The sequence below is a fragment of the Gekko japonicus genome, unplaced genomic scaffold (assembly GCF_001447785.1).
Source record: "Gekko japonicus isolate JY-2015 unplaced genomic scaffold, Gekko_japonicus_V1.1 scaffold1889, whole genome shotgun sequence".
Classification (NCBI taxonomy): domain Eukaryota; kingdom Metazoa; phylum Chordata; class Lepidosauria; order Squamata; family Gekkonidae; genus Gekko; species Gekko japonicus.
In genome coordinates this window covers 258127-281585 of record NW_015162006.1, presented here as the reverse complement: position 1 = coordinate 281585, position 23459 = coordinate 258127, and the positions used below count along the sequence as shown (strand labels likewise).

The 23459-nt window shown below is 47.5% G+C and overlaps 1 protein-coding gene across 1 annotated transcript in view; it reads left to right on the top strand.

Annotated features, from left to right (window-relative positions):
- The window catches only part of MEGF6 (multiple EGF-like-domains 6), a 279570-nt gene that overhangs the window by 19007 nt on the left and 237104 nt on the right, over positions 1 to 23459 (top strand). Inside the window, exon 3 of the mRNA XM_015405472.1 lies at positions 13569 to 13672. Within this exon, the coding sequence (XP_015260958.1) occupies positions 13569 to 13672 (104 nt within the window). The remainder of the gene's footprint in view (positions 1 to 13568; positions 13673 to 23459) is intronic.

The window sequence follows — 23459 nt, the reverse complement described above, 5'->3', positions numbered from 1 at the left end:
TATGCACGACCTCCAGCCATTTGGACATAGCGTCCACCACAATTAGGAACATTTGCCCTTGGAGAGGGCCAGCAAAATCTATATGCAATCTGGCCCAGGGTTTACCAGATGACTCCCAGCCTTGGGGTGTAGCTTGTGGGGGATCGGGTCTGACTTGCTGGCATTTGGGACACCCTCGTACCCATTCTTCGATCTCTTTGTCCAGCCCCGGCCACCAGACATACCCTCTGGCCAACGCTTTGGTGTGTACCATACCGGGGTGACCCTCGTGCAGCGACTCTAACACTCTCGTCCTGAGTTTGTCAGGAACCACCACCCTGTTCCCCCATAATACACAGCCCTTAGAAATGGATAGTTCATTTTGACGGCTTTTGTAAGGGCCGAACTCCGGTTCAACGCTTCCAACCGGCCACCCCCTCCAAACCCAGTTTAATACTCGGGACAGCACGCTATCCTTGGCCGTGTGTGCTGCAATGTCCCTGGATGATACCGGGGGTCGAGGAAGCTCCTCAATTGCCAAGACCTCACAGGCGGGGGCAGGGTCTGCGCCAATGTCCGGCACCGGGCACCGGCTGAGGGCATCCGCATGCCCAATCGCTTTCCCAGGCCGGTGCTCTAAGTCAAAATCATAAGCCTGCAAAAATATCGCCCATCTAAGCATGCGTGGGGACATGATGTTTGGCAATTGCTTATCGGGCGCAAAAATCCCCAGTAGCGGCTTGTGGTCAGTGACCAGCAAAAATCGTCTGCCAAAAATAAAATCATGGAACTTTTTGACAGCCGCTACCAACGCCAGACCCTCCTTGTCTATCTGGGCATAGTTCCGCTCTGCCGCAGATAGTGATCTAGAATAAAAAGCGATAGGCGCTTCGCTCCCATCAGGCATCAGATGGCTTAAAACTGCGCCTACTCCAAAAGGTGAAGCGTCAGCAGCTAACACCAGGAGCTTGTGTTCATCATAATGCGTGAGTACGGCATTAGATGTCAGCAGCTCCTTGACTCCCACAAAAGCCTTTTCCTCGGCCTGCCCCCACTTCCATTTTGCCTCCTTGTGCAAAAGCGCGTGCAAAGGGGCCGCCACTGATGCCTTATGCGGTAAAAACGCATGATAAAAATTCAGGAGTCCTAAAAAGGATTGGAGCTCCTTCTTACTCACCGGCCTGGGGGCGTTTTGGATTGCAGATACCTTCTCATCCGTGGGGTGGACTCCCTCTGCGTCAATGCGAAACCCCAGGAAGTCCACACTTTCCACCCCGAGCGTGCATTTTGAGCGCTTAACTCTGAGACCGGCATTTTGAAAACGCCTGAGGACCTCTTTAACCCGGTCCAGTAGTTCCTGTTCAGACCCGCCCGCAATCAGCACGTCGTCAAAATAGGGCACTGTGCCAGGTACCCCCCTTAGTAGACGTTCCATGAGGCCCTGAAAAATCCCAGGTGCTACGTTGACCCCGAATTGCAGCCTGTTCACTTTAAAAGCCCCTTGGTGGGTTACAATTGTTTGGGCCTCGGCAGCCTCCGGGGTGACAGGCAACTGCTGGTATGCCTGGGCCAGGTCAAATTTGGCGAAAATCTTGCCACCCCCCAGGGAAGCCAAAATGTGGCTTATTACCGGGACCGGGTACGAATGTTGCTGCAGCGCCTTGTTAATCGTACATTTGTAATCGGCGCATAGTCGTATGGACCCATCTGATTTGACAGGGGTTACGATCGGGGTCTCCCATTTGCTGTATGGTACTGGCTCTAAAACCCCTTGCTCAACTAGTTTGTCAATCTCTTTTTCCACCTTATGTTTGAGAGACACAGGTACTTTCCGATACTTCAACCTAATAGGTTTGACTGACGGATCTAAGTCAAACGCAACCGGGGGGCCCTTGTACCTCCCCAACCCTTCGGCAAATACATCAGGGAACAGGTCGTACAGCATGCCCCATTTATTTTCAGACATCCTGTTAATCCCAGAAATACCAATGCCCAATGGCTCAAACCAATCTAACCCTAGCAGGTTAACCCGGTCTCCCTCTGCAATCAGGAATGACAGTTTAACACATTTCCCCTTATACTCAACAGTAACAGAGTCCCGTCCGGCCAAGGGAATTCGGTTGCCCTGGAAGTCGGACACTCTGGTTCCCGCAGGCTGGAGCCGCCGCCGGCTTCGGTTCGGGAACAACTGGCGCCAGGACGCGGCAGAAATCACCGTCACGGACGATCCTGAGTCCACCTCCATTGTACAGGGTCGGCCGTCGAGGAGTGGAGTCACGGTGATCTTGCCCTGGCTGCTGGTGCGATTTACGGCCGATGCGCTCGACAAGGTCGCCGTCAACTGGCAGCTTGCTTCCGATGCTGAGGAACGGGTCTTGCCTTGGGTGCTGACTGGAGTGCCCCTCTGCGCTGACCGGTTGTTAGTTGAGGGATCCTTCTTCGCTGATCTGCAGACTCTGGCCAGATGACCACGCCGCCCACACGCTCTGCAGTCGACATCACGAGCCCAACAGGAGTCGCGCTGGTGTTTCCCGCCACAACCGGAGCAAGGCTTGACGTTGGTAGTCTTCGCTGGGGTCCGCTTGCCTCGAACCGCGTTGACGTCATCATCCGCGTCTTCGCCCTCGCTGTCTCGTTGAGCGTGTATACTGGGCTCTGCCACCCGCTGGCGGACCTCCTTCGTGGACTTCTCCGCTGCTTCCGCGGCCACGGCCTCTTCGTAGGCCACTGCCCAGGTCAGGGTGGTGCGGGCGAACAGCCTCTGTTGCAGCCTTTCATCTTTGAGACCGCAGACGAGACGGTCTCTGAGGGCTTCCTCCACGTTGTGGAAATTACATGGCCGTGCGGCTTTGCGAAGGGCCGCCACGAAATCTGCGATGGTCTCGCCTCCGGCCTGGTTCCGCTTGTAAAAAGCGTGCCGGCAGGCGATCTCCGACGGTTGTGGAGAATAGTGAGCCTTAAGCTTCTCCGTGATGTCAGCGTAGGTGACAGTCTTTATATCAGTTGGGGCCACCAACGACCTGGCTATGTCGAAGGTCCCCTTCCCGCAGGAACTCAGGAGGCATGCTCGTTTCTTCGCCTCATCGGTGATGTCGTGGGTCTCCAGATGGAACTCGAACCTGGACAGGTAGGAGTCCCAGTCTTCTGAGGAGGGTTCGAAGCACTCGAACTTCTGGCTTCCAGCCATCGGGGGAGACTTGGGCACCGGAGCTGGTGGCGCCTCCGCCGGATCGGCTGCTGTGCTCTGCCCGCTTTCTTCCGAGTCCGAAGTGTGGATGTCCGCAGGGCTGCCTACCTGCTCTAACATCCCATCCTCGTCGCCAATTGTTAGATCGCGCTAACAAAGGACTCTTAGAGTGATTCAGCAAGTGATTCAGCTTTATTGGAAGTAACGAACAAGCACTCAACTCAGTAAGAAACCAGAACAGAAAACAGTGGGAGCTTATGCTCCTTTTAAACATAACCGGGCTAATGTAGCCACGCCTATTTACAAATAACAACCAATGAGATTGCTAGAATAAAGACCAATGGGAGTCTTTCCCTCCTAGGGAATGGTATTGTTCTGATTGGTCGCTGTTACGAAGCGACCAATAGGAAGTTCGCTCAGAGGAGCCCTGGTCTGGCTCGAAGCTTAACATGGGAGTCCTATGAGGTGATTCATGTAATCATTTCAATACATTACAGAAAGAAAAAGGAAAGAAATAGGAGGGAAAGAAAGAGGGAGAGAAGGAGCAGAGGGTGGGGCTTGTTGCATGGCCTGCCCCTTGGGCTCTTTACTGCCGGAGCTCTGCTCCTGTGCGCTCCTGCAGGAAATGACCCCTGCTTTATGATAACTTTTGCACCATTGTAAATCACTTGCAGATGAACAGACCAAATGCCTACCGACCACCGATAGCAAAGCCAGCTTTTAGTATTTTCTTTTCTGCTTCTTGCAGAAGTAGCAAACTATTTATTTATTTATTTTTCGAATTTCCACCCCGCCCTCCCAGCCGAAGCTGGCTCAGGGCGGCTTGCATAAAAACAGATAAGTTACACAAAACATGTTCCGATTAAAACAATTCTAAAACCATAATAAAGTGCTAGCAATCGTTGTTACCTATATGAGGGTAGCAGCCATTATTCAAAGTTCTCAGCTTGCAGCCAGCTCACAGTGTTCATTTTGATTGCCCTTGCGGTGCTTGCTGTTCTTTAGGTTGGTGGTGGCAATTTCTGGAATCCAGGGCCCTCTCCCATTCAACCATAGGACGTTCTTCATTGGCGGCGGCAGCTAATCCCAAAAGCCTGGTGGAAGAGCTCCGTTTTACAGGCCCTGCAGAACTGTAATACTAGAACTAAAATAGCCTTGGGAAAATAAAACATAACCAGCAAGCATCTTACTGCACAGCTTCACAATTAAAAACTTTCCCTAACTGATAAATCATCTAGAATGCTAGTGGATTAACCTACCAATTAAACCCACCTAAGGCTGCAGCCTGACTCTTAAGGATACTTCAAAGCTGATAGCTCCTACTGGTGCGGCACAGGGCTGACAGATTTCCCACCGCTCCTGTCACCATCTGGAGTTGAATCAACTGGCCACTGCAGGGGATCTATTCTAGAGTCTCTTCAGAAGCTCTGGAAAGGGCACGCCCAGGGCTGGGTCTGACCTCAGGCTGCCAAATTTCCTTTTCGTAATAGGAGAAACGCCAACAGCTGCTCTTCTTTCCCCAGCTGGCTATTTAAACCAGGAATTGTAACAAATAGGGGGTAACAGGAGGCATCCTGTCCCGGGCAGTGGTGGAAAATGGGCATCAGAAGACCACTGTCAACTGTTAAAAGAATGGCACATCGTCCGATGTTCTCTTTTTTTTGGTACTGAATTCATTTGGCCAGTGCTGCCTTGCTGAACAACCTCCAAAACTTGAACAGGGTGTCGGGTTGCCAACTCCAGGTTGGGAAATTCCTGGGAATTTGGGGGTGGGGCTTGGGGAGGGCAGAGTCTGGGGAGACGAGGGACCTCGGAAGGGTATGAAGTCCACCCTCCAAAGTAGCAATTTTCTCCAGCCAGATCCCTGTAGTCTGGAGATCAGTTGTGATTCTGAGAGACCTCCAGGCCCCACTCGGAGGCTGACAACCAGGGCTCTTTTTGTAGCAGGAACTCCTCTCCATATTAGGCAACACACCCCTAATGTAGCCAATCCTCCAAGAGCTTACAGTAGCCCCTGTAAGAAGAGCTCTGTAAGCTCTTGGAAGATTGGCTACATTAGGGGGTGTGGCCTAATATGCAAAGGAGTTCCTACTACAAAAAGAGCCCTGCACGACAACCATAAGTAGGGTGGGGCTGAGGGAGGTGGCCAGGGTAGGTTGCTACTCATGAGGCACCCTCTGGCTGTGCCCAGGTGTATATAATTTTAGTAGGGAGCCTGCTGTAGAAGTCCCTTTGCCCTGTTGTGGTGAGCCTACAATCTCCTCTCCTGGACTGAATGCGAAGGAGCCCTGTGCTTCCTGTGTGCATCAAAGGGGTTGGCTGGCCTTTGTGATCGTCGCGGAGCTGCTTTCCACCCCTCTGCCTTCGAGCATGTTTTTAAAGCAAAAATATCCCAGATCCTTTAAAAGCGGAACATATATATGTTTAATCAGATGAACAGTGCGTATGGAACTGTAAGGAACCTGTGGAGGACGAAGAAATCAAAGTTGGATTCAAGACAACCAGGGCTATTTTTGGGCAGGAACGCACAAGAACGGAGTTCCAGCTGGCTCCTGAGTTGGCCACGCCCAGCAGGAGTTCATTAGCATAACAGGCCACACCCAGCAGCAGAAACTCATTGGAATTGGCTACATTAGGGGTGTGTGCCCTAACATGCAAAGGAGTTCCTGCTACAAAAAAAGCCCTGGGTTTTGACAACAAACAAGGTAAACAGAATAAGAAGCAAAAGGTGGGTGTGGCTGGATGACCACACTTCTGGTAACATGGGGGCATGGCCTAATATGCTAATGAGCTGTACTATCAGGGGTGTGGCCTAATATGCTAATGAGTTTCTGCTGTTGGGTATGGCTTATTATGCTAATGAGTTCCTGCTGGGCTTTTTCTACAAAAAAGCCCTGAAGACAACTATGTGTATCATTTGAGGAGCAAAGGTGGAGGGGTGCCAAGAAGAAGAAGAAGAAATTGGATTTATACTCTGCCCTTCACTACCTGAAGGCAATGCTACCCTCTAAGATGTGGAGTCTTGTGAACAAAAATTCTACTTTGTGAACTACTGGCATTAAAGCTATGAGCAGGTGATTTGGCTACTGCATAAGCTCTGGAGCCATCCTTGCTAAGCTAAGTCAACAATGTGTGAGCTGGAGGCTAAAAAAACGGTGAACTAGCTCACACTAACTCAGCTTAGAGGGAACACTGCCTGAAGGAGTCTCAGAGTGGCTTCCAATCTCCTTTCCCTTCCCCTCCCCACAGCAGACACCCTGTGAGGTAGGTGGGGCTGAAAGAGCTCTTTCAAGGACTGCCCTTGAGAGAACAGCTCCGAGAGAACTGTGTCTGACCCAAGGTCACACCAGCAGCTGCATGTGGAAGAGTGAGGAATCAAACCCAGTTCTCCTGGACTAGAGTCCACGCTCCTAACCACTACACCAAACTGGCTCTCATCAAGTTCACTCAGGTGCAAAAAGAAAAGAACCACGGTGGTTCTCCCGGTGTACTGGGGTGTCTATATGCATCTTCAGATGTCTGTACTGCACAATCCCAGAATTCACCTTTTTCAAATGGCAGCAAACAGCTCCATTCTGAAACCTCCCTGGCCAGATGATCCTTGATTTAACAAGGCACTTAGGCAGGACTGGAGGGCTTGTCAGGCTCTGTGTGCGCTTGATGTTTTTCTGGGCCATGTACTGTTGGGCAGGTGAGAACTCTGTGTGACCTGCACCTCCTGGGGCAACAGGAGGCACGTGAGCCTGCCTGGCATTTCGAGCTCAGACCAGACTAACAGGGTCAAATTAGAAACGGTACAAGACAAGCAAGCTGTTCCATCTTCCCTCACTCCTCTGCTCTCCTTTCCGCCCATCTGGGCCTTGTTAAGCAGACTGTTTTGTCCAGCTTAGTTTCCAGCCTTCGGTACAGATGGAATATTGAGCAGTTTGTCTTTTTTATGGGGTATTATAGCAGACCACAGTATAATGAGATTCCACCCCCCCACCCCCTTTATGAGCTTTTATTGAAAGTCCTGTTTGGTTTTTAGTGTAGTTCAGTAGTATTCCAAGCCTGCTGTGTCTTTCTTGCTGCATTGCAAAGGATCTTGGGGCATGGTCCACAAGGCAATTGTCTCATATGGGACAGTAGCTCGGCTCATTCAGCCTTGTTAGGGATATGCGAGATGTATCCTTTTACTTTTGCAGTGTTTCCCGTCTTCTGACCCATGACCTCTGGTAGCCACTGAAACTCCACAATGGGGACCAGCTAGTTATTGTGTTTTTGGAGCAAAGTGGTTCCAAAGTGGAACCAACACATTTAGAATCCTCCATTACGTTGCTGTTTTATTCCTGAATTTTGCACATAACAGTGGGCATGTCATGTGCAGTTTGCCATCCCAATGGGCCAATGGCCGGGGGTGGGGTGAGGATGCATCTTTCTTGGACTGTTTTGGCTTTCCAGATCACCATTTTTGTTGCAGCCTTCATTACCTTTATATCTTTTCCTCTCCAAAGGATGCATTGATAAAACACTGCGAAAAAAATGGTTTACGATGAGCTTGTATACGGGTTTCGATCTCCAGTCACTGTTTCTCCCCTCCAGTGAGCCTGTACAAGTAATCCGGCATGCAGCCACCAGTATTCTTTCCCCCTCTGACAGAAAATTGGATAGACAAAAGGAAATACTACTTTACACACAAAGAGTGATTAGAATGTGGAATTCACTGCCAGAGGATGTAGCGACGGCCACAGGAATAAACAGCTTTAAAAGGGGATTAGATAGATTCATAAAGGATAAGTCCAACAGTGGCTACTAGCAATGACTGAGGGGAACCTCCACATTCAGAGGCACTGAATCCCAGAGCCAGGAGGCTGACGGCGTATTGGAATAATAACAGTTTCAGGTTGCTGTTTGAAGCTATATACAGTGGTTTTATTTACAGAGTATTTACAGTCAGTCCATACCACTTTGCATCCAAATCCTGAGATTGTCCAGCAAAGTGCTTCGCATACAAACACATTCACAAGTGTGAACACTTACACTAGGACTGTTCTCCTTATATACAAACTGGCACCAATCAGAGTCCAGTGCCGACTCATGGTGACCATTAATTAAGCTGATGCAACCTAGTTGCAATCTGTACCTGGTGACACTGTCACATGACAGCTTAACCTGTCACCATAGATCAGGATGATCTAACACAACCATACCTGGCTGTCATCTTGCCCAGATACAATACAGTATACTGTCAGAGGCAACATCAGGGAAAGGCCTCAGCCTCTGTGCCCTGTTGTTAACCATCCAACTGGCTACCCACTGTTGGACTAGATGCTGGATTAGATGGACCATTGGTCTGATCCAGCAAGGCTCTTCTTATGTCCTTAATGGAGTACAGGGAAGATTTGAGATGGGAGCCTACCAGTCCTATTAAGATGGCATTGCTTCACTGCCACCTCACATACTCCAAATATATCTTGGGAGAGATATACTGCTACATGCATCTGCACACTGCAAAGGAAGACCACGAAAGGTGGTCGGTTTGGTGTAGTGCTTAGGAGCATGGACTCTGATCTGGGAGAACCAGGTTTGGTTCCCCACTCCTCCACTTGCAACTGCTGGTGTGACCTTGAGTCAGTCACAAGTTCTCTCAGCTGTTCTCTCAAGAGCAGTCCTCGAAAGAGCTCTCTCAGCCCCACCTACCTCACAGGGTGTCTGTTGTGGGGAGAGGAAGGGAAGGAGATTGTAAGCTGCTCTGAGACTCCAAATGAAGGGCACGGTATAAATCCAGTTTCCTCCTCCTCTTCTGTCTGTTGCTATTGGTCTCCTCCATACTCTGCTATCCAACAAATGAGAGCATCAAAGGCAAAAAGTGTGGAAACCGAACATTGGCGCTCCCTTTGTGATAGGTGGAAGAATAGAGCAGGTAGCAAAGATGCGTTCAATCTAGCCAGCAAACTTTTCTCTCTGAGGCATCTTTTGAGTTCCTTGCATTAACTCGCACATTTTAAAGTAGATTCTGTGATGTTAAAAACAGCCTCTGTTGAGCTGAGGAAGATTTCAGTGCTGAGGAAGATTTCGGCAGCGGGAGATCCAGATGGGTTTCCCCCACTTTACTAGCTGTTTTGCCATTTAATGACTAGATATTGCTTTTCCAGACGTGTCTTTCTCTCCATGTTTTAACCGCTTTTACTCAAATGGGCAAAATACTTTTTATTTTCCCCCTCTCTTTTTCTTTTCCTTGCAAACGGGTTGGACATGCATGCACTGTGTGAATGAAACCGAGGGATGCGTTATCATCTTTTAGCGAGCCATCATAGATAGACAGAACAGCTAACGCTTTAATGGGGGGGGGGGACAGTTTTCATTGGTGTGGTTGGAAATTATGTGCACATGTCTTTTTGGAGGATATTTTGATTCTGTTGTATTTACAGCTTTTAAAAAAAATGAGAGAGAGCCTAAGAATGATTGGAGAGGAGCCATGCCTCGGTTGCAGAATATTTGCCTTGCCAGTTTTGTTCCCCAGAAAAGTTAGATGGATCAGGTTCAGGTGATGTGAATAATCTCAGCCTCAGACCCTAGAGAACCAACTGCCCATCAGAATAGACCCTATTCAGTATAAGGCAACTTTTTGCATGTATATGTGTTGACTGGTATATCTTTATTATTTCTACAACTGAGGTGTAACGTGGCTAGATTTTGGAGAGTGGTGATTGGATTTTACCAGAAGGAACAGTTCTCTGCAGGGGTCATTTCGTAGACAAAGAGGAGGAGGAGCTCATTAGCATAACTCATTAGCATACCATTTGCATATGCCACACCCCCTGACATCACTGGAAGTGTGTCAGAAGGCAACACCCACCGCTCAGGCTCCACTGGACTGTTTTGGATTCTTGGCTATTGGGGGGGGGGGCACAGAGGATCTGTCCTAGAGGAGGGAGAGCTTGTACCTGAATAAAACTTGGTCTTAAAGGTGCCACTGGACTGTTTTGGGCCAGGGGGTGGGGGTGGGGACTCTGCAACTTACCTAGCTGCTTTTTGCTCTGACTGAGAGCTGCTGGGAGCAGGGGGTGGGGCTTGTTGCATGTGCCTGCCCCCTGGGCTCTTTACTGCCGGAGCTCCGCTCCTGTGCGCTCCTGCAGGAAATGACCCCTGGTTCTCTCTGTATGTGTGTGGGGCAGGATTTGGAGTGCATCACTGTGGGAGGGTTTTTTGGCCATCCCCCATCCCATTTTTAAGTCAAAATTGTCCCCTTCCACCTTGAGGCACTTGTTGACCAGATAAACAGACACACGCACCCCTCACTCATGCTATGAATGTAAAGGTTTGGGAGATGCAGCTGCAGATTTCAAATGTTGCCCTCAGTCCTAAGCATCTGTCTTGGGGACTGGGGTAGCATGCAGATTTACTTAAATTTAACCAGGTTTGAGGCCAGTGGCTCCTTTAGGACCAACAAAGTTTGATTCTGGGTATAAGCTTTCATGACCCAGGGGTCATTTCCTGCAGGAGCGCACAGGAGCGGAGCTCCGGCAGTAAAGAGCCCAGGGGGCAGGCACATGCAACAAGCCCCACCCCCTGCTCCCAGCAGCTCTATCAGATGCACATTTGCATGCACAAGAAAACTTATACCCAGAATCAAACTTTGTTGGTCTTAAAGGCGCCACTGGCCTCCAACTTGGTTCTGTTGCTTCAGACCATCATGGCTACTCACTTAAATTTAGGGCTGCCAAATCCCCCCGGGGTGTGGATTTCCCCCCGCTTTGGAGGCCCGATTTCTGCCCCCATGGAATCGGGCCCCGGGGGAAACCCCACCCCCGCGTGCACGTCACTTCCCTGTGACGTCATGACGCCGGGCATGCGCGCACACCGGGAGCGAACCCAAAGTCCTGCGCCAGCAGGTAAGTCCGGACTTGGCAACCCTACTTAAATTTAACCAGTTAATTATTGATTAAAAGCCAAATGATCACTCACTTGATTATTATGTAATTTGGTGGGCAAACTATTTTACAGTTCTTAATTTGCTTGGGAGCTGTTCTCTGAAAACACATTGCCCGTATTTAGTAGCCAGGATTTGTGTGGACAGATGTTTTTTTGATGGATGCACCTGGCATTCTTTGTTGTGCAGGAAGCTCTCTCTCTCTCGCTCTCTCTCTTACATTCCTCTTGCTTCTGGAGCAAACAATTTAATGTCCTGCCAAAGGGATATTTTGAAAATTAGGGTTTTTTTTTTAAAGTGGCAGTGAAGCTAAAACAATCTTATTTAACTGCTTTCAAAAGCCTGGTGAAACTGGAAAGCAGATTTCTTATGCAGTATTTCAGTACTTCTCTGCACCTACGTATTCTTTGGGCCACTGTAGAAGAGGCCCTGCATCTGCTTCAGCTGTTCACACAACTTTTATGGGAAAATGCCCATTCTAAAACTTGATGGGACTGGGGGAGCATCGCTCTGAGAAGTATTGTTTTATTTGCGATATTGATGTACCACTTTTCAAGGGAATGATATCAAGGGAATTTACATTAAATAGCTATGAGCATGAAATCATCAAGCATAAAGTGCTGGTGCTTACAGGCCCTAAACAGCTTGGGAATAGGGTACTTGATGGACCACAGTTCACCAGTTAAGATCCTCATTTCAAACTTGTACCCTCGCCTGCAGAGGTGAGGTGGTTGGCAAGTAGAGACAGGGCGTTTTCAGTGATGGCACCACACCTGTGGAACACCCTTCCTCTTGAGGTTCAACTGGTGCTGACCCTAACTCTCTTTTAGGCACCAGGCTAAAATATTCTTTTTTTAACCTAGGCATTTCTTTTTTACCCAGTTATGGGGCTTATCTTTTAAACTGTCATCTTTTAGCCCAAGGACTGTTTTGGGAGGCTCATTTTTCAGCTGTTTAAATGTTTTGTGCTATTTTTTTTAATGCTCCGTCTAGGTTTGTAATGGCTTGGGCTTTTCACAGTTTGTTTATAGCACTTTTTAGCCTTTTATCATGTTTTGTTTTGTATGCCACCTCAAGCAGGTTCTCTGGAGAGGCAGCCTGTAAAGTTTTGGAATGAATGAATGAATGGAGAATAGCAGATTTCTATTTGATCCAGATATAATGGCAGCTTCCTACTCTCTTTCTGGCCCCATTAATGACTGCTGGAAATTGGAGGTAGGAGGCTGTCATCCGAGAGCAGATCTGGACATGCTCAAAGCCTGCCTGTCACCTCTGCTCCTGGTGATCTCAGCATTTGTGCTCACCTGTGTACCATATAACTTCAGTCTTCTTCCATCTGCACTGGTTCCCAGTTTGGTCTCAGTAGTATTGCTCACCTATACACCAAAGTACTTCAGTCTTGTTCCATCTGCACTGGTTCCCAATTTGGTCTCAGCAGTAGTATGCTCACCTATACAGCAGTCTTCTTCCATCTGCACTGGTTCCCAATTTAGTCTCAGCAGTAGTGCTCACCTGTACACCAAAACACTTCAGTCTGGTTCCATCTGCCCTGGTTCCCATTTTACTTCTGTGCTCTGTTCAAGGTGCTGATATTGACCTTTAAAGCCCTATTTGGGTTGGGGCCAGCACACCTTAAGGACCCCCTACTCCCATATGAACCTACCCAACCTCTTTGGTCATCTTTGAAGGCCTTGCTTTGAGTGACCCTCACGTCTGAGGCTATCGATCTAACACTATCCATTCTGCCTGAAAAAAAACCCTTATGGAATTTAAATTAAAGATGCTTTCTGTCCTTTCTAAGAACTGGCTGGAAAGATCCACTCCCTTTTTGTCTTAAATAGGAGAAGGGGCTGGTGGAATCAAGTGGGCCTTATCCCGGAGTACCTCAATGCAGAGAACCTGATACAGAATAGTGGCAGACGCAGGGGTCATTTCCTGCAGGAGCGCACAGGAGCGGAGCTCCGGCAGTAAAGAGCCCAGAGGGCGGGCACGTGCAACAAGCCCCACCCCCTGCTCCCGTAAGTTACAGAGCCCCCCCCCATAGATAGCAATCCAAAACAGTCCAGTGGCAGCTTTATGACCAAGTTTTATTCGGGTACAAGCTCTCCCTCCTCTGTGAGGGCAGATCTGTGTTGGGAAACACCCCCCCCCCAATAGCTAGCAATCCAAAACAGTCCAGTGGAGTCTGAGCAGTGGGTGTTGTCTTCTGACACAGTTCCGGTGATGTCAGGGGTTGTAGCATATGCAAATAAGTTATGCTAATGAGTTATGCTAATAAGCTCCTGCACCTCTTCCTCTATGAAATGATCCCTGGGCAGACGTATGTTCCAGATTCGACCTTCTTAATTGAGGATTAACCCTATGATTTATGCTATGTTTTTCTAAGTTTTGGCCTGGATCTTGTACATTTGGTCAACGGCTATAGTTAAGCACAGACGTGTCTATTACTGAGCTGTGCATACAACATAATCTGTATGCTTTCTATTTCAGGACGGTGTATTATGTGGAAAATAAGCAAGTATACAGTATGCAGTACCAGACGGTGTACAAATGTTGTTCGGGATGGTCTCAACTTGGAGGAGATTCAGGCTGCCGTTACCGTAAGTGGCCTATTGAAGATGTTCGTAGCCTGTAATGAATTGGTGTGCATGATTACTTGTACGGGTGTTGAAAATCCAGGGTTTTTGTTGTTGTTGTTGTTGTTAGTTACTTTAAAAAGGTAAAGGTAAAGGTTCCCTTGCTCGAAAGCCAGTCGAATCCGACTCTAGGGTTGCGGTGCTCATCTCCGTTTCAAAGCCGAAGAGCCAGCGCTGTCCGAAGACGTTTCCGTGGTCATGTGGCCGGCATGACTAAACACCAAGGCGCACGGAACGCTGTTACCTTCCCACCGAAGTGGTACCTATTTATCTACTTGCAATTTCTTGCTTTCGAACTGCTAGTTACTTTAGCTGTGCATATAAACTCTGGTCTCAGAATCAGATCAGCCCCAGTGGTTTCTTCCAGTTGGCCCTGGTTTTCCTGTAAATATATGATTCTTTTTACTGGAAATGCTGAGGAATAAACCTGGGATCTTCTGCATGCAAAGCAGGTGCTCTCCCACCAAGTCACTCTCAAGCATGCTTGCTGAAATGTTCTGTTTTTTACATAAGACCAGAAGAAGAGCTCTGCTGGATCAGACCAGGGGTCCATCTAGTCCAGCATCCAATCTCATACACTGGCCAACCAGTTACTATGAAGGGCCAACAACAGAGGAATATAGGCCAGGGCCTTCCCCTGATGTTGCCTTCTGGCACTGGTTTTCAGAAGCTTACTACCTCTGAATGTGGAGGCTCCCTTTAGTCATTATGAGTATTAGCTGCTGATAGACCTATCTCCCTTATAAATAAAAGCCGAATGGTGGTGGCACTTCTGTAGAACATTCCACACGCTCCAAAAATCAGTTTGCTCTCTGATCTGTCATTCAGAGGATCTCCCTATCCACTGTCTGCTTCGCCTGAGTCCTGCCTCCAACATTCTAAACATTTTGCTGTTCCTCTCCTTCTCATAGCCAGTCAGAACACAGAGGTTATTTGCATATGCAGCCTCATTGGCCTTTGCCTCGGAACACAGAGGACGTTTGCATATGCGACTTGATTGGCTTTTGCCTCTAACATTCTAAACAGTTTTGCTGTTCTGAGGTAAAATGTGTCCAGTCTCCAGGTGAGGGCTGGAGATCACTCAGAATTACAGCTGTTCCGCAGGGCCTGCAAGACGGAGCTCTTCCACCAGGCCTTTCAATAGGAGCCGCCACCACTGTTACCACCAATGATCCTAGTGAATGCTTGGATCTTAGATCTGGCCCTGACATATTGCTAGGCCTTCCGGCGCGAGGATGATGAGCGGTGGAACAACGCAGAATGAGATCTGGAAGCACGCCATCTCATTTGTAGTACTGTATGCATTTTATTGTTAACAACTTATGTTTTAAATTATTTGTTTATGAGATTTTATAGAGTTTTTAAGCTTTATGTATGTCAATCAGGTACATTGTACTGTTTTGTTAGCCGTCCTGAGCCTGCTTGCGGGATGTTGTTGTTGTTGTTCAGTCGCACAGTCGAGTCCGATGGGCGGGGTATAAATATAATAAATAAATAAATAAATAACTGCTTTCCAGATGGCAGAGATCAGTTCCCCTGGAGAAAATGGTGGGCTCTGTATCCTTATATGCTGCTGAGGTGGCCCCCATATGACAGCCAATGTGACGTAGCAGTCAGAGCTTCAGAGCACGGGAGAGGCTGCAGGTGTGTGGGGGGTGGAAAGCTGAAGAGTGAGGGGGAAATAAAGGTAGGTTGATGATTGGCTGGGAAGGAGATAGGGTTGCCAACTCCAGGTGGGAAATTCCTGGAGATGTGAGGGATGGAGCCTGGAGAGGGTGAGGTTTCAGGAGGCGTGGGACCTCGGACAGGTACAAAGCCATAGACTCCATCCTACAAACCAACTATTCCCTTCTGGGGAACCACCGTTGCCAATCTCCAGGTGAGGACTGGAGATCACTCAAAATTACAACTGTTCTTCAGGTAGCAGAGATCAGTTCCTCCGGAGAAAATGGTGGACTCAGTGTCATGATACCCTGCTGAAGTCGTCACAGCAAATTGACACTGAGTGTCCCAGGTCGGGGCACCCGCCCAGAGCCTCTTTCTAGAGGCCATTGTATTTATTTCCACAATGGGCCTTTTTCCTAGTCTTCCATAAATCGGTTCATAGGAACAGAAGAAGAGCCCTGCTGGATCAGACCAGAGGCTTACTGGGTCAGATCAATGATACATCCAGTCCAGCATACTGTTCTCCATAGTGGCCAACTGTGTTTCCCTGGATGGACTCGGAGCAGGTTGTTGCTCCATAAATTATATCCTAAACATGGAGGTTCCATTTAGCAACCGTAGTTAATTGCCACTGATGGACCTATTTGAAGAGAGAGAAAATATTTCTGTTACTGAAAATACTGTTTCTCTTCTTTGACTTGTAGCATCCTCAGTAGGTATTATCTGATTGCTTTTATATACACTTAACATCTTATTTTCACAGAAAGAGTACCGGTACTTTGTTATGTCACTTGAATGCCTCTTGGTGAAACGAGGTTCATATTTAAAGCAAAAATCCATGCTCCAGTTTTCAGTCAGTTTGCCCTCTGTAGCTGATTGGTTCCCAACTTTCATAACCTCAGAGCTGCCGTTAACAAAGACGTATCCCACATAACCACCCACAGCATGTCAGACAGTGATGTGTTAGGATTGTCAGGCCACGCCTGGCAACTAGAAGGAGTAGTGGGGGCAGGGAAGAGGCGGGGACCCACAGTGTCCTGTGAAGTGCTATGTCACTTGCAAGGAAAACACAGAAGTTATATAGGGTAGCTCTAGCAATTGCTGGAAACTCTATGCTAAAACCACAAAGTTTCTGGCAATTCCCAGAGCTACCTTATGTCACTTCCAGGTTTTGCCCAAAATGACATAGTGGTGCAGACTGGATGTGGGCAGGTGTTCGGCCCCCACTGGGGGAAAGGCAAGCCTAGGTTGTGTGGAGCAGGGCCTCTGTAGAGACCTGAGTATGTCGCTACACCTGTGGGGATGGTGTCCCAGTTTCAGGCCACATGTTAACTGTCTCCAGCATTAATTGCTTTCTCATGGCATCCGGCCCCATCACTCCTTGGCAAATAGAAGGGGAAGTCATGGAAGTAGTGACAGACTTCACGTTCCTGGGATCCCAGATCACTGCAGACTGTGACAGCAGCCATGAAATTAAAAGACGCCTGCTCCTTGGGAGGAAAGCGATGGCGAGCCTAAACAGCATGATAAAAAGTAGAGACATCACCCTGCCAACAAAAGTCCGCATAGTCAAAGCAATGGTATTCCCAGTAGTCATGCATGGCTGCGAGAGTTGGACTATAGGGAAGGCCGAGCGCTGAAGAATAGATTCTTTTGAACTATGGTGCTGGAGAAGACTCTTGAGAGTCCCTTGGACTGCAAGAAGATCAAATCAGTCAATCCTAAAAGAAATCAACCCTGACTGTTCCCTGGAAGGCCAGATAATGAAACTGAAGCTCAAATACTTTGGCCACCCAATGAGAAGGGAGCACTCCCTGGAGAAGAAGACCCTGATGCTGGGAAAGACTGAAGGTCAAAGAAGACGGGGATGGCAAAGGATGAGATGGTTAGACAGTGTCATAGATGCAACCAACATGAAATTGAGCCAACTTCAGAGGACGGCGGAAGACAGGAGGGCCTGGCGTGATCTGGTCCATGGGGTCACGAAGAGTCGGACTCGACTGTGCGACTGAACAACAACAAAACCCAGCATTCCTTTATTCAGTGGTGAGACTGCCAACTTCCCAGTTGGGGAAGCAGGGCAAAGAACAAAAAAGACCATGTGGTGATCAAGATATAACTGTTTTCTCATTCAGGTGCCCCCCAAATAAGGAGGCCGTTCTGTGGAGCTAAAGGAAGCTCTGCCGTAGCTGAAGGCCTAAAGGGCAATCGACAGAAAATGGCCTTCTCTCAACACCGAAAACAAATTGACTACTGTCAGGGTTTTCCTGTAGAGGAAGTGAATAATTGCATTCAGGAAGGCAATAGGAGGAGAAGCAAAAGAGCTGCCTAAAGAAACATTCGCACTTGGCCATTTGAACCAACAAAGTTGGAAGGAGGAAACGTATCATTTGTAGAAGGAAAAGCCATGCGCGAGATAATGGGTAGGCTCTGTGAAGAACAGTGAGCTCTGTTCGTGCAAAAAGTGTACTTTTTAAGGCAGAACATGGCTGGGAATGTGCCTGAGAACTTATGTGGGCCAAGCAGGATGCGATCTTCTTTCTTTAAGCCTTTACAAATAGGAGTCATTTGCAAAGTATGGCTTCAGGGGAGTGATTTATGTTGGGAAAGGTCACAAGAGGAAGGGTTGAAATCTCCCTCACAGATGAAACTACTTTTTACTGAGTCAGACTATTGCTCTGTCCAGCTCGGTATTGGCTGTTGAGCTGCCTGTGACTTTCCAACAGCCTTTCCCAGCCCCTGCTGTAAAGTTGCCAACTTTGGGTTGAGAAATTCCTGGAGATCTGGGGGTGGAGCCTGGGCAGAGAGGGGTTTGGGGGCTTCAGTGGGGTATAATGCCTTAGAGTCCACCCTTCGCAGCAGCTATTTTCTCCAAAGGAACTGATTTCTGTCATCTAGAGATAAGCCATAATTCTGGGGGACCTCCTCCAGGTCCCACCTGGAGATTGGCAGCCCTGACCTGCTAACCAATACACCTTTTACTCCAGATGCCAGGCACTGAGCCTGAATGTTGCATGTGGTTTTCCTAGAGTTGCTTCCTGAGGGTGGGTCCGTCTGGAGGACAATGGCGCGGAGCACCTAATGGCCTAGGAAACAGGCCATGCATGTGTTTTTATTTTATTTATATACTTCCATTATACCCCTCGTTTCTTCCCAATGGGGACTCAGACTGGCTTACATCATTCTCCTCTCCTCCATTCTCTCCTCACCACAGCCCTGTGAGGTAGGCAAGGCTGAAAGAGTGGGGATTTGAACGCAAGTCTCCCCAGATCCGGGTCAGTTTTATGCCTTTTCATTCTTTTTCGTGGAGACTGAACTGCTTGCCTTACAATAAGTAGCGGCACGGCACTATTGGCAATGTAAGCATATGTGATGTCGGAGGATAAGCAAAGGAATGAGCCCCCCTCTGTGATAATTAGGTTCCATGGAGTGTTCCCTCTAAGGTGAGTTAGTGTGAGCCAGCTCACAGTTTTTTAGCCTCCAGCTCACACATTGTTGTCTTAGCTCAGGGAGGATGGCTCCAGAGCAAACTAATGTATGCAGGAGCCAAGTAGCTCGCTCACAACTTTAATGCCAGGAGCTCACAAAGTAGAATTTTTGCTCACAAGACTCCACAGCTTTAGAGGGAGCATTTGTTCTGCCTGAGTAAATATGGGGAACAGAGATGGCATCTGGGTATGTGGCAAGGCCTCATTCCTGCTTTTCCTGTTGCTAAAAGTAGGCTGTTGCTGAGTAGTTGCTTTAGATCAGGTGGCTGCTGGTAAGTGAGGGCAGGCCTACTTCATAGGGCCAGGGGAAATTTCCTTGTCCAAGAGGGCCGGTGGATCGTCAATGTTATGTTGGGGTGGCTTTATCTATAAGCTGTGACAAGATACATCTGAAATTTACAATTCCTAATTTGCACCCAAAGTAGAGTCTTTGAATTGCCTCATCTTCAGGCAATCCTCGATCCTTTCTCTTTCATCGACTTGCATCTACCTCAAACTGGGAAAGTAAGAGAGTATGAATTTGTATGGGGATATCTGTGAATGCCTTTAAAATCCTTGTCCTGGACTTCAAGGTTAAGCCCATGTCCCGGGTATACTTTTCATGCAAAAAAAATCGAAAGTGAATGGTTTGAACACTTTGCCTTTGAACATGTTGTTACCAGCCATTGGTTGCATGATACCCCAATAGAAAATTAACTACCATTTGTTGTTTTCTTTACTCCAGGGGGAAAAAGGGATTCTCCCATTGGGGTAAAATTGTATCCTGTCCCGGTGTTAAGTATCAGGCTTCAAAGTTATCCCAGATAAGTTTCATTAGAAACTGATGGTGGGTTTTATTTTCAGTAGAATGTTTACTTTTCTCAAAGAAACACAGTTATCATTGGTTACTGATAGGTTATCATTGGTCTATATGGGTTACCAACACATGCCACAAGTGTGCATGTGTTCATGTATGGGGTACTATGTGTAAGAATATAAGAATATAAGAGAAGCCAATGTTGGATCAGGCCAATGGGCCCATCCAATCCAACACTCTGTCACACAGTGGCCAAAAATACCAGGTGATATCAGGAGGTCCATCAGTGGGGCCAGGACGCTAGGAGCCCTCACACTATTGACCCCCCTCAAGCACCAAAAATACAGAACATCACTTGCCCCGGAGTCCCTATCTATACCTTGTGGCTAATAACCACCGATGGACCTCTGCTCCATATGCTTATCCAATTCCCTCTTGAAGCTGTCCATGCTTGTAGCCGCCACCATCTCCTGTGGCAGTGGATTCCATGTCTTAATCACTCTTTGGGTGAAGAACTACTTCCTTTTATCTGTTCTATCCTGACCGCTCAGCAATTTCATGGAGTGCCCACGAGTTCTTGTATTGTGAGAAAGGGAGAAAAGTACCTCTTTCTCTACCTGCTCTATCCCATGCATAATCTTATAAACCTCAATCATGTCGCCCCTCAGCCATCGTTTCTCCAAGCTAAAGAGCCCCAAGCGCCTTAACCTTTCTTCATAGAGAAAGTGTTCTAACCCTTTTATCATTCTAGTTGCCCTTTTCTGCACATTTCCCAATGCTATAATAACCTTGTTGAGGTGTGGTGACCAGAACTGTACACAGTGCTCCAAATGAGGTCGCACCATTGATTTATATAGGGGCATTATACCTATATAATGACACATACCGACTTCTGTTGTCAAATATAATTAAATTTCACAGGGATTCATTTCAGCTCACCACGCAACTAGTCTGGGGTAACCAGTAACCCCATCAGCAACAACCCCCCCCCCCCATGTCCCAGTTAAATTTTACTGATCGCTTTTTGCTGCCTGTTAATTTAGGCGCCGTCAGGTCAGCACCCTTTTTAATGCCCCTTCTGAGAATCAGAGTATGTTTTGCAAAAGGAAGGCTGGAAAACAAATAGTAAAATGTAACGGAAAATAGCCTGTAAAGCTACACTATAGGGTACACTGAACTCTTCCCCCAGGGACCAGTTAATTGTCTTGTAAAATATTAGACTTCCTAGCGACTCCCGTTCTATCAAAAGGGATTGTGTCTGCCACATTCATAAATGTCCTCCCATGCTGTGAGATCACACTTCATAAATGTTGGGTCCAATTCTTTTGCGGAAAGACGTTTTCACGTGCCCCTTTTCTTTGGCTGCACCCCTCCACAATTCCTTGGGATTCTAGATATTGTTGCTCCATCCTTCTTGTCACTCCCAAATGAAATTGAACCAAACCATCTTAGCTTCTAATGAGGTTTTGGGCAAACTCAAGTGGTTAAGATGCTGAACTGCAGGCTCTGGAAGGTCAGTAGTTCAGCAGTTCAAGACCCAAGTTGCCGCATGACGGAGTGAGTTCCTGTCTCTAGTTCCAGCTCCTGCCAACCTAGCAGTTTGAAAGCAAGAAATTGCAAGTAGATAAATAGGTACCTCTTCAGTGGGAAGGTAACAGCGTTCCGTGCGCCTTGGTGTTTAGTCATGCAGGCCACATGACCACGGAAATGTCTTTGGACAGCGCTGGCTCTTCGAATTTGAAACGGAGATGAGCACCGCAACCCTAGAGTCGGATTTGACTGGCTTTCGAGCAAGGGAACCTTTACCTTTACCTTTACCTGACCAGTTTCTTAGAGGAAGAAGACAATGATTCATTGTCACAAGGTGTAAATGGCCTCACAGGGTGACTTTTATTCCAGAGGGCTAACCACCTTAGCTTTTTGCAGCACAGCAATTGAACATGAGTCTGGTGGCATGTCAAGAAGATTTAACAGATGTTATTCCAGCATAAGCTTTTGTGTGTCAGAGCTCAGTCACAGGCATGAAGTGTATATCCATAGTAGATATACTTAAGGTTACAAGCAACAGAAAGGTGGGAATGGGGAGATGTTGTAAAGAGAGGCCAACTTGAAACAACCAATCAAAGAGAAAACAATCCATTCAGAATGGGTGAGGACCACTCTCAAGGATGGACAGAGTAGGATGAACATAAACGCCGCTCTAATTGAGAAAGGTGCATCGTGAGACAAGATAAGCAGAAAGGGTGGGTCATGCTGAGCTATTCGAGCCTACAGAGAGTGAGGAAGCACAAGTCCTTGTTCAAACCTGGGGAAGAGATAGTTAATGAATCCTAATTTGGCACTTTCACATTGCATTCTCCCGCTGAAGTTCCTTTGTAGGAGAACAGTAACCTTTAGATCAGCAGCAGCATGCCCTGAATGATTGAAATCTTCCTCTACTGGTTTCTGAATACTGCAGTTTTTAATGTCAGATTCATGTCAATTTATTCTTTTTCATATGGACTGTCCTGTTTGTCTAGTCTAGAGAGCACACGGGCATTATAAAAGTGGTTAGACATATTCGTGGAGGGATAGGAGTTATCTACAGCCATGGTAACTCAATGAGACTTTCAGGCCAAGACTTTTGGTTTGATCCAGCAAGATATTTCCTGCGTAGAGCCTTGCCTCTAGTCTTGAAGGACATGAGCATGGTGTGAAGGGAGAGATTGTATTGGCCTATAAGAAGCGGGTAGACCGAGGCTTGACTCATAAGCATGTGCAACCAAGGGATTCAAGCTCTTGTCGACATTTCCAGTCCAAAACTGAACTTCTGTTCCTTTCTGCTGTACGTTTTCAAAATACGTGTTTATTTTCAAAATACAGTGTTTATTTTCAATTTCCTCTGATGGAAGAGGTATGCTCTGCCGGTGGAAGGTTCGTGGTACTGGTGGAAAGCTCTTTGCATTGGTGGAAATCCACTGTTAGCCAAGCAGAAACTTTGGATGCAGCCTATGGAGTCTGCACTACAGAGATGTCACCAAGGGATTGAGAGATGTCACTCTACTTCCATAAAGAACCAGAGCTGACAAATACTTTCATTTGCGTACCAGAGCTTCAGATTGTGTGTCTATTTTTCTACTCTCTGTTTTTTAAAGAAGTCATAGGGGAAAGTGTGCTTTTCTTTGGGGCCACTGCCTAGTCCAGTGAGGAAAAATGTAGGGGCTGGGTTTGCATTAAGCACTTTCCCTGACGTTGACCTGCTGGCAACCTTGTGACCAACATATTGTATGTCTGCCTGCCATGCATGCCAGTACCATCACCTGTAATTGGATTTTAGGTAATGGATTATTAGTAAACATAGAGGGGGCCGTGGCTCAGTGGTAGAACATCTGCTTGGCATGCAGAAGGTCCCAGGTTTAATTTCTGGCATCTCCAGTTAACAGTTCAGGTAGTAGGTGATGTGAGACCTCATCTGGAATACTGTGTGCAGTTCTGGTCACCACACCTTAAAAAGGATATTATAGCTTTGGAAAAAGTGCAGAAAAGAGCAACTCAAATGATAAAAGGGTTGGAACACTTTCCCTATGAGGAACGGTTAAGGCGCTTAGGGCTCTTTAGCTTGGAGAAACGACGACTGAGGGGTGACATGATTGAGGTTTATAAGATTATGCATGGGAAAGAGCAGGTAGAGAAAGAGGTACTTTTCTCCCTTTCTCACAATACAAGAACCCGTGGGCACTCCATGAAATTGCTGAGCGGTCGGGTTAGAACGGATAAAAGGAAGTACTTCTTCACCCAAAGAGTGATTAACACTTGG